General features: G+C 46.2%; 1 protein-coding gene across 1 annotated transcript in view; it reads right to left on the reverse strand.

Moving 5' to 3' along the window:
* Positions 1 to 676: 676 nt before the first annotated feature.
* XKR6 (XK related 6) overlaps positions 677 to 17,807 on the reverse strand; it is a 314,532-nt gene continuing 297,401 nt past the window's right edge. Inside the window, exon 3 of the mRNA XM_065401346.1 lies at positions 677 to 1,641. Coding sequence (XP_065257418.1) covers positions 677 to 1,641 — 965 coding nt within the window. The remainder of the gene's footprint in view (positions 1,642 to 17,807) is intronic.

The raw sequence follows: 17,807 nt of genomic DNA on the forward strand, positions 1-17,807 counted from the left end.
ACCAAGCTATGTTAAAAACACGTTGCCAAATTGTGTTACAGCCCTGATCTTCTCTTTCAACCATTTGAGATTCAAACTCTTTTCGGGCTTTTCTGCTTTGCTTTCTCATCTTTAGACGTATTTCTTGTTCACCTATATCCAATAAGAGCAGCAATACCTTTTGTATGTTTCTTTTTTGTTGTTCTTTTCTCGTTTCTTTTTTTTTTCATCTTTTTTTTTTTTTAAGTTTTGTATTTAGGTTTTTTTTATTTTTCCTGGCATAAAATCACCCAAGAGTTTTGCATGAGAAAGGTGACAGTACTTAATGAAACTCAGCACCTAAGGGCATAAGGCAGTTGTAGGTTTGTTTGTTTGTTTGTTTTTATTTTTCAATCAGCACCAATCCCATATATAATGTTCTACACTTGGTGTAAGGTATAAAACTCTGACGTGGAGACGCCTCTTCTCCACCTGTGGATCATAGGTGTGGAAGTTGAAATACTGTTTCTTGTGTGTAAAAAACAAAAGAAAAGTTTTTCTTTTTGTTTTTACTTACAAAACATAGAGATTATCTTTTTTTTTATACATACAGCAGCCAGAAAGAAAGCTTATCTGAAGGTGTGTGTTTGTTTCATGATCTGTGTTTACCATAAACAAAAATAAGATCCCCTTTTTTTTTTTTTTTTTTAAAGGAGCTTTAAAGTGAAGACTCATATTGTAGCAACTCATACAAGAGAGGTCCATCTCTATACCTAATACCTACAGCTGTGGGGGTGACATACTGGAGAATGTTGATAGTTCTTCTTAACCTCCTGTCTACAAAATGGGCATCCCATGCAGGGTATCTCTTTCTTGGGATGTCAATCTTAATGAGAGGGCCTTCTGGGTAGTAGGCTCGCCCAGATGGAGTAGATGGCACCATTGCTCTCACCTGGAAAACTGGCAAGCAAGTGTCAGCTGTGAGTTCCTCCTGTTGCTCCGTGACCGCTCTGGTAGGCGTAGCCTGGGCCCCCCGGTACCCAGGGGTTTCGGGTGCCATGGGCTCAACATCAGGAGGCAAAGGAATGCCCCAGAGCAGCTCGGCGCAACAGGAGCTGGCAAAAATCTTAGCTCTCGGCCCCATGGGATGCAGCACACCATAATAGAAGAGCATCAAAGCTATCCCAGCAGCAAAGCTAAGAAAGACACAACACAGTGCTGGCACGGCATATGAGTCAGTAGTTGTAGGATCTCTGTAAAAATACCAAAGGAGCGTCAAGGCAGCATTCTCTGTCAAGACTACAGTGTAATATGCAAACATTCTGTATCGAGTCCGCCCTTCCTTGACATTAAACCAGCAGAAAATGTACACAATCCCTACCACCATGTTGAAGAGGATCTCCTCCCACTTAGACATGCAGAAGTCAGTCCCACCATGGATGATCCAGAAAGCCATGGCACACCAGTGGACCACTACAAAGATCCCAAAGTAGAGCTGGAAGATGGAAGCAAAGAGGGCAAAAGAGATAACTCTGGATGAGATGGTGAAGAGGCGCCAGAAGAGATGTATGACGGCCCCTCTGTAGCTCATACTCTTCTTGTCATCCCTAGAGTCCCGAAGAAGCTTGTGATAGGAGGCTAGCACCCAAGCCAGGGACATCAGGGACGCCACAGAGGACACACCTGCCAGAAGACACAAATCCACAGAGTCAAACAATAGTATAGATTGAGAATGTCACTCACTCACTACTTTATTGTCACGGGGCAGGTATGGTAGCAAGTAATGTACAACACATTACAAAAATCTCGAGGAGCAGAGAAATGCAGAAGTATCAATATCAGAACCATCAATGAACATTTATTCTTTATCTATCTGACTCCTGCACAGGTATATTTTATATTAGTGATAAGCCTGATCCAGAAACCCCCAAAACTGAATTACCCCCAGACTTTCAGAGCTAACGAGGAAGGATTGGAATTTGAACGTGCATCTGCATTTCACAAATCGTCTCCATCCTTATAATGATCTGTACCACACTCCCAGATCCAAAACCTTTCGGACATTTGAAATCCAGATCTGGATCCAAATTTTGTAGCATAGAACCATCTCTGCTCCAAATTGTTAAGGTAGCCATCAGAGGTGTCTGCTATATTGTAGTGTCATATAGTTACAGCAAAATGTTTAATACAAGGCAGAGCTGTTATGCTTTAAACATGGGGTGAGCAAATTTTGGGACAGAGAGGGTGACCAGTTTTCTAGTAACTGTGAGTATGTCTATGCTGGGGTTGGGAGGCAGCATTTGCAGCTTGTGCTAGCTTTGATTGAGCTAGTGCGCTAAAAACCGAAGCGTCAGCCATTGCGGTGCAAGCGTCGGTATGGGCTAGCCGCTGCAAGTATGATCCCGTCTGAGCCCCTAGGTACACACATGTGCGGCTAGCCCCCTTCTGCTGCTCAAGCCGCCGCGGTGTTTTTAGTGCACTGGCTTGAACAGAGCTGGCGTGGGGATGTCTGAGATTAAATTGACACCTTCCAGCTCTGGTGTGCAGATCCAGACCCTGCGTGCATCTGATTTAAAATCCCAAATAAACGTACATAGCCCTCATCATATTAACTTGTTTGACTTCACCAGCAGCGAAAACATGCAGCTGATCAGTTTTGTCCTCAACCTGTGACCCCCCGGAGCTAGTGAACACCAGGGTCACTGCGGGTTACCGAGCCACGGTTGGGGCCTGTTCTCTCAAGGTGCGCATGCTCCTAACTCCGAGTGAACCCAGCGGGAGTTGAGAGCGTGCTGCACCTCACAGGGGAGGCGGCTTGGCAGCCCTTTGGCATTGGCACACTGTGTGCTGCTGAGTGCTTGCTGGGAGGCGCGGGCCGCCCTCCACACCCAGTGGCTTTACTGAGGGCGGAAGGCTGTCAGCGTGTTGCAGGATTTATCTGGTTTGTGGGAAGACGAGCCCTGAATAGGGCTTGTGAGAGAGGTGTCATCACCACCCGCCTCTTGCTGCGGCCACCAACCTCTGTCCTGAATCAGCCCTTGGGAGCATGTTCTGCATACCACAACTCAGGCCCTAGTGCTCTAGCACCCGGTGGTTCTCAAATAGCACCTACTTCCTTTAACACCTTGCTTCTCCCAGATCCCCTCTGGCCACTCCTCACTCACCACCCTTCCAGCTGCCACAGAACATCCCCTTTTCTGTGTCCCTTCTGAGCCGATATGCTCCTAGTGGATTCAGCACACTGCCTTCTGCTGACCTAGGCCGGCTCAGCAGTTTCCTCACAGATTTAAGCTCCTGCCCGACCCCTGTGTCTTCAATAAAGGGGTATAGAAAAATTCCCCAAGCCCAGGTTTATGGATCTCCAAAAAGAAGAGGGAAGACACAAGATGTTCCTCATGGGCCTAATCCTGTACCATTAAAGTCAATATTTATTTTGTTAATTTATTTGGATTGATAAAATAACGCCCACCCAATGCTCTGGATGCCCTAGATGTATTTTATTAACACAATATTAAACAGACCCACCAGTTACCCCAGGACCAAACTGAATAACCCAGTGACAACATACAGAAAACAAAGATTAATCGATCCCATCCACCCACAAAATCGCCACCAAAGTCCCATGCCACCACTGTCCAGTCCTACCCAGTCATCATCCCTTTATGGGTAAGGGTAAAAGGTGGACCAAGCAATGTGTTGTGAAAGCTAGAAGACTCAGACCGCTAGGAGCTGAGGAGTTTTGTCATTGATTTCAGTGGGGGCAGGAGGAGGGTCTATATTTTCCAAAATAAAACACAAGCTGAATTAAACAAAAAACACAAACCAAAACTTTCAGGATTTCTTTATAGATCCCCCCAACCTCCTCCCTAGGGTGACCAGACAGCAAGTGTGAAAAATCGGGAAGGGGGTGGGGAGTAATAGGAGCCTATATAAGAAAAAGACCCCAAAATCGGGACTGTCCCTATAAAATTGGGACATCTGGACACCCTACTCCTCCCCCCCAACGCCAACAGGAGACAAAAAAGGCACCATCCATTCCCTCCTCCCCCTTAAAAAAAATCAGGTGAAATTATGCAATAACTACTCCAGGATCAATTCTAATATTTGTAAAGCTTAAGTTCCCTGGTGTTTTTTCATGGTCTATGTGAAAGTTGATTATTTTATATAGAACTTGCCAAGGACGAAGTTACATCAAGGAAAGCACATTTTGGCAGAGAACAAACTGAGGCGATGCCAGCAAAAGTCTGTATAAACCACATTGCGATGCCAGGGTCAAATGCTAAACGGCACTCCACGTACGCCAATGAAAAACACGGGGTAACATCAGGACTGTGTTAACACGCTATAATCGCAGGAGCTGTATATGGAAATTGTATCATAATTAAAAGATGGTGGCAAAACATTGTGCAGAGCAGAACAAGAGGAGGGTCAAATAACTTGCCAACGAGAGGAAACGACAAACAAAGGCAATTAAACGTGAAATTAGAGACATGATAGAGCCGGCTGAACAACTGGGAAATGCACCAGCCCTCATGTTTGCAGACTCCATCTCCCTGCTGGATTTGGCTGTGTCTGTGCCCAGTGGCTGGAAACGGGAAACAGCCCTACCAAAACTCATTCTCTGCAACGCATCTCTACTCCCCTTCAGTGGCTGTATCGCTCCCTGGGGCTGGACTGGGACATTAGGGAGCAAATCTGCATTATCCCTTTCTCCACTCCCATTAGGGTGGGCAGGTGTCTGGTTTTCAACTGGAAAGTCCGGTCAAAATGGGGACCTGACAGTGTCAGATCTACTGAACGGACACCCAAAGTCTGGTTACTGCAGGCGGGGAGACGCTGAGTCATCACCAGCCCCTACTCAGCCAGGGCCACCTCCTACCTCCATCGGGCGGCTCCCTGGCTCTGCAGGTGAGTTCCTCCCAACCCACGCAGGGATGGGGAGAGAGGGGGAAAAGCAGTGAGCGATGGAGGGAGGGGGAAAGAGGAGCGAACGGGGGGTGGGGACTCAGGGGGAAGGGGCAGGGCAGGAGCGGGGCCTCGGGGGCGAAGAGAGGGGGCAGGGTGAGGCCTAGGGGAAGGGGCGGGGCGGGTCCTCAGGGGAAGGGGTGGGGCAGGGGAGGTTCCAGCACTCCTGCTGGAGTGTCCATTTTTTAAATATTACAAAGTTGGCAACCCTATCTCTCCCCCCCACATGCCCTATCCCCAGACTTCTTCCATGTCTGCTTGTCTCTCACTGGGGCTGGAGGATTGGATCTCCACTCCCGTCTCCACACACACACACACACCCCTGGCCACTTTTCTCATTGAGGCCAGGAGGAGTGGGTGTGGGGGGAGAATGGGGTCAATGAATCTCCACTCCACCCCTGTCCCAATGTGGCCTCTCGCACTGCTGTGGCTAGGGTCAGAATTCTCCTCCTTTTGAGGGCTGCCTGGCCCCTTCCCTTTGAGGCTCTGTTTGCCCAGTGCCTTAACCTTTAGTGGGGTAAGTTCTTCTTCTGCCTGGTCCCGAATGTGGAGCCCCCCGGGGGGAGAGGCTCATGCAGAGAATGAGCAGGCTCACCCTCACTGAAGCACTGCACGCTGCCAGCCACAGTGAGAGCCCTTGGAATCACGCAAATGGGTGCAAATCTCAGTGGTCTTTAAAAAGAAAAAAGGAAAGGTGAAATCCAGGCTCCACTGAAGTCATTGAGAGTTAAGCCATTGACTTCAGTTCAGCCAGGATTTCACTGCAAATTTCCAGTTGCAGAGAAAAGCTTGAAAATGTGACTCAAGTGCTCTGAAAAGCTTAAGAAAAAAATCTGCCAATATAATCTCCCAAAATAATAATAATACCTGCTTCTTATATAGCACATTTCAATTAGTAGATCTCAAACTGCTTTACAAAGGCAGTGTCATTACACCAATGGGGAAACTGAGGCATACAGCGACTTGCCCAAACATCACCCAGTGGGCTACTGGCAGAGCTAGGACTAGAACTCATGTCTCCTGAGTCTCAGTCCAGTGCGCTAACCTCTAGGCCATTCGCGATTTGTAAACCCAGCTCATGATTTTTGTAGTGCCGACTTAAGATTTGTGAATGCTTAGGGCTGACAATACACCTCTACCCGAATATAACACGACCCGATATAACACGCATTTGGATATAACGCAGTAAAGCAACGCTCTGGGCGGCGGGGCTGCGCGCTCCGGCAGATCAGCGTGTCTGGCTCCGACACGCTGCTCTGAGCGGCGTGTTAGGGGTGGGAGGCGGGCAGGAGGCGGGTGGGCAAGCGGGGTGAGGAGGCAAATGGGGAGGTGGGTGGCAGGCAGGAGGGGGCTGAGGAGGCAGGCGAGCGGGAAGACGGCGAGCAGGAGAGCGGCAGTTGGGCGGACGGGGGGAGGCGCGCCGAGCAGACGGTGAGGAGACTAGTGGGGAGTCGAGCGGCGGGCAGGTGGTTGGGTAGGTGGGGTGAGGAGGCTGACTTGTCCCGGGCCCCGCACCCCTCTAGGGACGGCTCCGACACACTGCTCTGAGCGGCGTGTTAAGGGTGCCGGGCCGGGGCCAAGGAGTTGGATAAAGGCCAGAGGGTCTTGGGGGGCGGGGGGGGGGGGCGGTCAGGGGACAAGGAGCCTTCCCTACCCAATATAACGTGGTAAGATTTTTTGGCTCCCGAGGACCGCGTTATATCGGGGTAGAGGTGTACCATGCAATTCTTTGTGCTGTTCTGACCTTTCTCATTACAGTATTTGGTATCTGCCGTTCATTATTCTCCTATTTAAACATGCCAAGTCAGAAACAATGTTGTGAATTAAGGGATTGCTTACTTTGGCCTTGTCAACACTAGAAAGTCGTACTGCTTTACCTATATCTGTATAAAGTGGTACAACCACCCCCACATCCCCACGATGGCAGGGCCGGCTCCAGGCACCAGCCCAGCAAGCAGGTGCTTGGGGCAGCCAAGGGGAAGGGGCGGCACGTCGGGCTGTTCGGCGGCGGGTCCCTCTTGGAGGGAAGCACCTGCCACCGAATTCCCGCCGAAGAAGAAAGCAGCGCGGTGGAGCTGCCGCTGGAGCAATTGCGATCGCGGCTTTTTTTTTTTTCCCTGCCGCTTGGGGCGGCAAAAACCCTGGAGCCGGTCCTGCACGGTGGAGGTAGTTATACTGGAATAAAAGTGTGTATGCCAGTTTCATTTATTCCCCGTACAGGAAGGGAAATAAACTATACCAATATAAGGCACCTGCCAGTATAATTGCGCCCACATTGGGGGTTGTACTGGTATAACTATTTTGGTAAAAAAATTCACTCCTAACCAAAATAATTATACCTGTAAATCTTTCATGGGTAAAGCAGGCCTTTGTCTATAAGCTACTCAGGTTGAGTGTCCGGTTGCCTGAGTCACATGGTATTATTTCTGCAGCCTGATTGGAGGAGTAATTTTTTCAAACAGAATAACAAATAGCGAATCAGACATTCTCAGCACAACTATTTGGATAAAGAATCGTTTGTGTTAAAATCTGTGAAAACGACGGGATTCCTATCCACGTTCGCGTAGTCCCAGCATTCTCATGAGCGATGCATAATCCGACTCTGGGAATCAATGAAACAGGGTCCGGTGATTCATTGCCTATGGCATCATTTCTAGTCCTCTCGGAGATTTACTCCCGTCCGAGTTCTGCCTGAGTAAGGACTCCAGGATGGGCCCCATGTGAATCAGGTGTTTAGCACCATTCAGCTCACTCTTGTGTAATTTCTTAAATGGAAAACTGAGCGTTATCTTAGATGCGTGGATCTTTTTGAAAACCAGTTTTAAGCAGCCTTTTAAACAGGTTCCCATTTTGCAGTGATGTTATACGTGACCCTGGCTCCTTGGCTAATAAGTTGGGGGTTCAAACTCCATCACGAGGCTTGGGTTCAGGCCGTTGCTCCCGCTGCAGATGAATCCCAGTGGGGGTGCTCTGTTGGTAAGAGGGACTCAGGAGTAGATAAAGGGAGGAGCTTTGGGATCTGGGCCTCACAGGCAGAGACGGCGGAATGTGCCCAGTGAGAAATGTTGAGGAGTGCTGGCTGTGGGGGAATGAGGTAGAAGGAGAGGTTTGTGTCGGGAAGCCTGATGTTTTGTTTTATTATCCTGGGGATCCCCCAGTTTTAATGGACACAAGCCCCATTTCTCTGAATCAATGCCCAGAGTCTCTTGTCTGTGTGTCTCTATTGAATATATGCCAGCCTCTTAGTGAAGGGCTGGGAAGAAGAAACACCTCCCAATAAACATGCTATTCCTTAGTTGTCCACTATTGGGTTTCTTGCCCCCTTCTACTGGACACTCATGGAGAAAGGACACCAGCCTACTTGGACCACAGCTATAGCAATTCCTATAGCCCTTATCAAATGGAAGTTGAAGATTCAATACCACTTTGAGTGTTACATGAGATCATACCTTGATTTCTGCAATGCTACCTACACTGCTATCCTAGAATCCTCTCCTCAGTCACTTCACTCAGTCTCAAACCATGTGGCACATTTAAGTCTTCCTTTGCATGGCTTTTCGCATCCCTTCTCAGACTCTCTTTAGCTGACTAGTCATATCTTCCTTCTATTTTCTTTCCCTCACTGACTTGCTATTTATTTTTCCTGACAATTTATAACTGGTCCTTCCTACATTTCTTCTCTTGTCGCTCCCAGATCCTGCTTCCACTTAGCTGACACAGATATCTAGAGAGAAAAGCCAGGATTAGTTGCTGGTTACTGCTGACAAACACTGATTATTTTACATAGTAATATGTGTTTGTAGTGAATATAAATCAGAAGTTAGGAATCGTAGAAGATTGATAAGGGAAGCCAAGGAAAAACCTATCACCAGCAGAGTTAAAGGCAATAAGGAGTACTTTAAATATACACCTCTACCCCGATATAACGTGACCCAATAAAACACGAATTCGGATAGAACGCGGTAAAGCAGTGCTCCGGGGGGGGGGGGGGGGGGTGCGCACTCCGGCGGATCAAAGCAAGTTCGATATAACGCGGTTTCACCTATAACACGGTAAGATTTTTTGGCTCCCGAGGACTAGATGACCTCCTGAGGTCTCTTCCAACTCTAATCTTCTATGATTCTATGATCCTGCAGGAATCAGTTATTTGTCCTATGCTATTTAACATCGTTATCAATGACCTGGAAAAAAACAAAGCCATCATTGCTAAAGTTTGCAGATGATACAAAAACTGGGGGGGAGTGGTAAATAATGAAGAGGAGAGAACACTGATTTAGAACAATCTGGATTGCTTGGTAAACTGGGCACAAGCAAACTATATGCATTTTAATATGGCCAAATGTAAATGTATAGATCTATGAACAAAGAATGTAGGCCAAACTTACAAGATGTGGGACTCTATCCTGGGAAGCAGTGACACTGAAAAAGATTTGTGGGCCATGGTGGATAATCAGCTTAACATGAGCTCCCAGTGTGATGCTCTGGCCAAAGAGCTAATGCGTTCCTGGGATGCATAAACAAGGGAATCTCGACTAGGAGTAGAGAGATTATTTTATCTCTATATTTGGCACTGGTGCAAACACTGCTGGAATACTGTGTCCATTCTGGTGCCCACAATCCAAGAAGGATGCTGATAAATTGGAAAAGGTTCAGAGAAGAGCCATGCAAATGATTAAAGGATTAGAAAACGTGTCATATAGTCAAACTCACAGAACTCAATCTGTTTAGTAATGAGAAGGTTACGGGGTGACTTGATCACAGGCTATAAGTATTTACACAGAGAACAAATATTTAATAATTGGCTCCTCAATCTAGCAGAGAAAGGTATAACACAGTCCAATTCTTGGAAGTTGAAGCTAGACAAATTCAGACTGGAAATAAGGTGTACATTTTTAACACTGAGGATAGTTAGCCATTGGAACAATTTACCAAGGGTTGTGGTGGATTCTTCATCACATGCAATTTTTAAACCAAGGTTGGATGACTTTCTAAAAGATATGTTCTAGGAATTATTCTGGGGAGTTCAATGGCCTGTGCTATACAGGAGGTCAGACTAGACAATCACAATGCATGGTGGCCACTGGACCTTCATACAGTATTACTGGTTTTTAAATCTTCTTCTAAGGGTTAGTTAAGCCAACTTTCTTGGGTGAGATTCTCAAAAGCTCTCAGTGTTGACCTATCTCTGGTCCCTTTGAAGTCAATGACTTCAGACAATGACTTCAAGCCATTGACTTCAATGACTGCAATGACTTCATTGACGTTGAAGTCAATGGCTTCAGTGGGAGCAGTTAGTTCAAGCGTGAGCACTTCTGAAACTACCACCTCTAATGTCTCACAGGTCAATCTGGTGAATTGATGAGTACCCCTGTGAGATACTGAGCATCTTCAACTGCTGCTCAGCATCTCACGAGCCGCACTGAGTAACTTACAAGAGGGGTCCAGCATCTCTCAGCATTATGCTCCTATCCATATATATCTAGTTACTTATACTGCCCCATTCACCGTAGTATCTGAGCACCTCCCTTGTGAGGTATCCCCTTTTCACAGATGGGGGCACAAAGAGATTTGCCCAAGTCACTCAGAAAGTCTGTGGCTGATCAGGGAATAGCTGTCGCTCTAGACAGACCATACACCTACATTACACCTACCCTCTTGGATCAGTGCATGCCGACTTTTTAACCGTAATTCTGGATTTTTAGAGCCGAAAGATTTAACAGCCTGAAATGGAAGCTCTCACAGGCAAATACAAGCATCACAGGTATTAATAAGCAACAATAATGAGGTAAACAATCAAGAAAGGAAAATACAGTCTACCAGGAAAAACTTCCAGGGAGATCTGTCAGACCGTGGAATGGACTCCCCTAGCAAAGGGGTAGAAGCCCCATTGCTTGGCACATTCAAAACCTGATTGGACAAAAACACCATAACATGTACTATAGGGAACGGCCCAGTACTGGGTAAGGAAGGAACAGTGAGTGAAATTCACCTCAGTGCAGCAGAGTAGCACAAGGCCAACGCACCACTTAAGTCCCATTTTAGCCCCCAGAGGCCCTCTGCACTAGGGTGAATTTCACTCTGAATGACCTCATTGGTTTTCATTCTCCAATTTCAATGAATGACCAAGGTTGGGAGGAGACATAATAGGAATCTAACTAAGCCCCATGGACTGGTGGAATTCGCTCCTGAAAAATCAACATTCGCAGGTGAGACCCAAACCAATTTATTTTTCTTAAACAAAAAAGAGAAGGCCAAATCACAATGCAAAACAAAACCAACATGTTTGAAAAGCTTTTCGCCTACATCTGGTCTGCAAGGCATGCATTAAGCAATTACATTTAACTTTACCACTGCTCTAACACAAGTGAGTTATCAAATTACTGATGAAAAGCTAACAATATTTGTAGTTGGTCCCAATGCTCTGCATTGGTCTGTTGAAGAAATGTAGGAAAGGTTCTTTGAAAAGGATACGTACATAGTTTCATAAATAATCTAACAACTTGGTTATTTTCTGTAAATAATTTTAATGTACTTACCGTATCATATTCCCTAAATACTTACTGTGGTGTCTGTCCCTTTAAAACTGAAAAAGATGCCTATCAAGTTGATGCTCTATTTCCTTTTTTCACATTAATTCTCTTGAAGACTGTTCTAAAAAAATGGGAAGATACAAAACATTCTCTCAGGTGAACTGGACACCACAGTAAGTATTCAGAATGCGACATGACCCTCTCCATCAAGTACCGCATGATGGAACTGCCTGCTTTACTATAAAGTGCTATTTTTTGGTTACAAGACATCAACTCTCCAGAAGTTCAGCCTTCTTTGCCATGAACCTGTCCTCATTTTCCCCCCAGGTGACATATTCATCCATGGAAGTCCTAAAGCTTATTTGAAATCTGTATCAGCACCAGATTTTCTTTTTATCCATAGAGAGAGAAAATAATATATATATATATATTTAGGGCCTGATTCTGATCTCATAATATCACGACATGAGGATGACTCTACTGATTTCGGTGCAGTTATTCCCCATTTGCACCAGCATAAGGGCAATCAGAACCAGGCCTGGTGTCTGTTTTGGATTTGACCCGGAAAGATTTTTTTATTTACACATTTTCCTTTTCTCTGTTAGGAAGACTGCTTTCCTCCTCTGTCTCTGAGTTCTATTCACTTCTGACATGAAAGAGTACAATTCATAAACAATAAAGAAGTAATTGGACAAAGTATTGTGCAGTGGTGCCAACCCTTGCATCGGGATCTCAAAACGTGTTACTGACAATAATTAATGCAGCATCACAACACCCTTCTGCAGTAAGTAGCATTATAGCGGTGATACCGATGTCTCCGAGGGCCAGTCCTGCAAGGTGTGGACTACATCAGTATGTTGAGTGACCTCACCTCCCATATGAACTCAACGCCTTAGAGGAATGCTCATCTCCTTGCCAGATTAAGCCCTAAGTGACTTACTCATGACCACATAGTGAGTCAGAGCAAGGAGTCCTGGGCTTCTACTCCTGTGTTCAAACCACTCTTATATTAAGTGTTGCATATTTGAAAGCACTTAGTATTGACCTAACGCTGCTCTCACTGCATTCAATGGGGGGGGGGGGGTTATGCTGCTAGGACACTGAAATATATAACGGTACAGCCACATCTTAGGAGCAGAAAGGAGCCCAAATTGGAACCTGAAATCCATCCTCCTCCCTGAACCTGCTCATAAATCTAGTTTGGGTTCAGAGTTGGATCCAAAACCCCAAAGAATCCTATTTTCCTCATCTGATTCAGATTTGGCCCCAAATGGCAGAAATGTCATGAGAACAGCAGATCTGGTGAGATTTCCACTATTCAGGACAGGAAATATCAGCTGATCTCAGGAGATTTCTGCCATTTGGGGAACAATCGCTCATCAGAACTAGCCACCCGTGTATGGCATTTGTCAAGTCTGATCCTAACATTAGTCTAGACCTGAATCTAAACATGGCCTCCTCACCATGACTACTAAAGAATAAGAGATTCCTGGCTGTGACCTCCATACGCCTCTCTCTCCTTTATGTAATACAGCCACTTGTAGGTCTACTCTGGGGTTCAAACTTGTGAGTAAAAGTTGCAGCACAGTAAGCACAATCCCAAGACTGCAAAAGGTGGGACATGTGTATGAAGTGTCAGTTCTGAGCCTATTACTAGGGTTGGTTCTCTAGACAGAGACGGCTGGAATTGGCAGCATCAAAAGAGATGGTGTTAGGTACAGCCATTGAAGTCCTGGCTCCACTGCAGGGCCGCCCGGGGGGGGGGGGGGGAGGAGGGGGTAAATGGGGCAATTTGCCCCAGGCCCCGGGCCCGCAGTGGCCCCCACGAGAATATAGTATTCTATAATATTGCAACTTTTTTTTATGGAAGGGGCCCCCAAAATTGCCTTGCCCCATGCCCCCTGAATCCTCTGGGCGGCCCTGCTCCACTGAAGTCAATGGCAAAACTCCCATTGACTTCAATAGGGCCAGGACTTTAGCCAGCAGATGTAGGCAACCAGCTAGGGGTTCACCGCTGAGAAGGTGCTGAGACCACCATGCACATTCCTACCGGCAAGCAGAGGCCAAAAGGAGGTCCTACACCTGAGAGTGAGATCTAGGGCACATTTGAGAGCAACTAGGAAGCCAAATCCCGTCTTTGTGTCAGGCACCAATACGTTGAGGGTCAGTCCATAACACCAAAAATATCAGCACCATACAGGCAGGGTTGATGTAAATAGGGATGGGCTAGCGCTGCAGAATTCAGGTCTGGTTCTGAACTTTGCCAAAATTGGATAGGACTTGAAGCAGGAACCCCATCACCTTTACACCATCAGGCCAAGGACATCACGTTCTTTGACCTGAATTCCCAGTGTCACCTCCCAGTTTGTACGTGGAGTCAGGAACCAGCAGCAGAGGGAAGTGGGTTGTGTTGGAACACCAAAGTATGTGTGTCTCTGTATGGGAACCCGGCAGGAGTACATGGAATGACTCTCGCACGACTCTAAAGTTCTAGCATAACCCTTACCTCCCAAGCAGCCAGAAATCCTCTCTCCTCCCTGCCATTACGGCCAACAATCTGCCCCTGACAAGTTAATCAATTCCTATGTAACATGCACCAGGGAATCAGCTAGTTTCCTAAGGATTAAAGTAATTAGCACCATGCCAACTTTCGGGGTGTGATACCAGAAAAAGAGATAAAAACTGTCTGCTAAGTACAGAATCGAGATCTGCAATAGCTGCAAGGAACAACTTGTTATACAGGAATTTTCAGAAATTGCAGTGTGATTTAAATGCGAGATGGGCCGAAGAGGTGGAGTTCAGATCACTCATCCAGATCAGGTTTAGGCTAGGATTTGGATTCCGGATTGAAGCAGACTAGGGTTTAGCTGTGGCTTCGGCTTCAGCAGGGCCAAGGTCTCACAAGCTCTTCTTGCGAGATTCCTGAGCTCCTTTGAACTTGACATATAGCACCACGATCGGTTCCTTCGAAAGGCACAGATAGATTAGATAGAACACTGCAGTTAGCTAAGTAGATTGGATCTGGAAAATAGAATGTTTCTGGGTTTGGATCCAAACTAGAACCAAAAGAGGAGTTCAGATACAGGGATTTGAATCCAAACACCTGACTCCCTCTCGGAGATTCGAAAAGGCTCAGATCTAAGGTTCCGCTTTTGGTCCAGCTCTACTTTAAATGGATGGTTAATACAAGACAAATGATATGCAACTGTGCTATGAATCTCCATCCACCTCCCTGAAAGCATCAGAGAGGAAGCAGAAAATACTTCTTTAAGCCCTATTGTCTTTGTGAGCAGGGTGTTGAGCACTGAGGGACTCCCCCGTTCCCATTCCTTTTCCACTCCCATGTGAGGGGCAGCTGAACAGACTTTTTCTAAGGAACCAGTCAAGGCTGCTCTGATCATCAGCCATGGAATGGGGGTATTATTCATGGACAACACAAGGACGTTCCCACCCTGAACCCATAGGTTTAGCACGTTGCTTCATAGTGCCCCCAGCCTCTGTCAGCTTGGGGAAGTCTGAATTTGCACTCCGGTCACCAGCATAGCAGCACATTCACATATTAAGTTAATCTTTTCTCCCTCACATGAACTGTGAGAGCTCATATTAAGGATGGAACTTGGCTCCTGGGATTCAGCTTTCAGCAACGTTCATTTACATAGTACCCTGTATAAAATGAACGCATGGGACCCAGAGATTGAACTGACAGCAGAATGACCTTGCAGCCTGTGGGCTGGATCCTCAGTTGGTGTGGATTGGAGTAGCTCCATTGACTTAAGCGGAGCTACACCAATGTACATCAGCTGAGGATCTGGCCTTCAATCTTTAACTGAGATGGAAACCACTTGACAGAAGCAAACATGGCAGCATTCTTTCTCCCGGTTTGAAAGCTGCTGAGCTGGAGATGCATAACAGAGGATTGGAGCACTGACGAACCCCATGTCAGGAAAGTGGGAGGTTAGGCAAACATTTCAGTGCCAGTGACCGATTGCTGAAAGGTCATGGGTAGGAGGAACTGATTCCTGTACCATGTGCTCTTTTCATGGTTTCCTGATACTACCGGCCACCATTTTGCTTTCTTTATGGGACAAACAAACAAAACAACCTGTGTCCCAGTTAGAGTTGTGTGCATAGGAAGGTAGGAAATAACATACCAGATTAGACCTGTGCAGTCCACATAGCCCAGTACCTGCACATGTGACAGAGGTTTCAGAGCAAGCCCCTAGTGGATAATTATAGAATAACCTGCCCTTACAGGGAGTTCCTTTCTAACCCCTGTCAGTGAGTGGCTAGTTTATGTCCTAAACTAGGAAGGTTAATATCCTTCCTAAAACATTTTTTTAGCAGTCCAATGCACTTTGGATGTTCTCATTGCCCACACAAATGTCAATCCTTTTTAAAAAAAAAACTAGGAGTACTTGTGGCACCTTAGAGACTAACAAATTTATTTGAGCATAAGCTTTCGTGGGCTAAAGCCCACTTCATCAGATGCATGCAGTGGAAAATACAGTAGGAAGACAGAGAACATGAAAAAAATGGGAGTTGCCATGCCACGAAAAGCTTATGCTCAAATAAATTTGTTAGTCTCTAAGGTGCCACAAGAACTCCTTGTTCTTTTTGCTGATACAGACTAACACAGCTACCCCTCTGAACATTTTTTTTAGAATCCTAGCAAGCTCTTGGACTTCAGGCAATGAGTTCCACAGGTTAAATATGTATAGGGTAATAAAGAATTTCCTTTGCTCACTTTTCATCATGTTGCCTTTCAGTTTCATTGAACGTAGAGCCCTGCATGGGACTTTTTAAAATCCCACTCCTGCTCTTATGGCAGCGGGTCCTGCGGGACCCACGGGATCCCAGTCTTGCTCTACACCAGTCCTGCACAGGGTTATAATTGAAGGCACCATTTATGTACTGTGAGAGAAGGTGACTAGCTGCTCCTGATTTACCTGCTCTATAACCTTTGTTTATTATTTTATATGTTTCTAACATCTCCCCTAACTGTCTCCTCTGTAAACAGATTGCCAGATTGGATCAGACCTGAGGTCCATCTAGCCTAGTATTGTGTCTGTGACAGCGGCCAGTACCAAATGCTTCGGAGGAACATGTAAGAACCCTGCAGCTGGCAGGTGTGTGGCAACCTGCCCCACCATTGTGTCCTACTACTCTCTAATAGTTAGAGATTGGCTTAAGCCCTGAAGCACGAGGTTTAGCACCACTTCCAAAACGTTGGTTATAATGGATTAGGAGAACTCTGCATATTCTCGTCAAATGGGCCTAATCTTTTCAATGTTGCCTCCTACTGAAGCTTGTCCATACCTCGCGTGCCTAAATATGGCTTTGGGTGACTAACTTTGGACATGCAGGTTTGAAAATGCTGGCCTAAGTGACATGCCCAAAGTCACCCAGCAAGTCTTCAGCAGAGATAGAAAGAGAACCACAAGCCCAACTACCATATGTAGTGGAGGGGGGGGGGTAGTGGTGAGAGTAGGGTGGTTGGGAAAGGAAGTTACTGTACACTTGAGATCTGTTATAGCATCTTGGCCTGGATAGAGCTTGGTATTGTCTAATTATCTAGAAAGAAACTTAGAAGCACTTATCTCCTAGAACTGGAAGGGACCTTGAAAGGTCATCAAGTCCAGCCCCCTGCCTTCACTAGCAGGACCAAGTACTGATTTTTTTGCCCCAGATCCCTAAGTGGCCCCCTCAAGGCTTGAACTCACAACGCTGGGTTTAGCAGGCCAATGCTCAAACCACTGAGCTATCCCTCCCCCCATAGAGTGACAGGAGCTCCGCAAAGATGTGTATGCAGCCTGTTATACTCTGAATAATGGGGCAGCATTTACACTTAAAACAAGTTATTTATTAGAAATACTAATGTGGATTATTTCTATAAGTAATTGTAATCACCCCCTCCCCCACACACCAAGGTTCGAAGCTGCAACCTTCAGCAAAGCTCTGTGCTACCTGAGCTAACTCCATTAGTTGGTAACAGTAGGAGGCCATTATCCTCTAGTGGGCTAATCAGTAGAGGGGAAAAGCAACACACACTCGGTGAATGCATTATACAGACATGTAAGTAAATTAACCCTCCACCTGCTGCTAAACACCGCAACCTCACATAACTGCTTTTTTTTTTAATTAAAGGGAATGTCAAGGTTTCCCACAACACACCAACACGTAGGCTTGGCCTACCCTACACAGTTAGGTCAGCATAAGGCAGCTTATGTCGACCTAAATATGTCAGCGTACACACGACAGCCTTGTCCCGCCGATGTAAGTGCCCCACTACACCGCCATAATAACTCCACTTCCACGAGTGGCGTAGGGCTTTTGTCGGTGTACTCAGGCTGTCAG

This window comes from Emys orbicularis, chromosome 3 (genome assembly GCF_028017835.1).
Source record: "Emys orbicularis isolate rEmyOrb1 chromosome 3, rEmyOrb1.hap1, whole genome shotgun sequence".
In the NCBI taxonomy this organism is placed as follows: Eukaryota; Metazoa; Chordata; order Testudines; family Emydidae; genus Emys; species Emys orbicularis.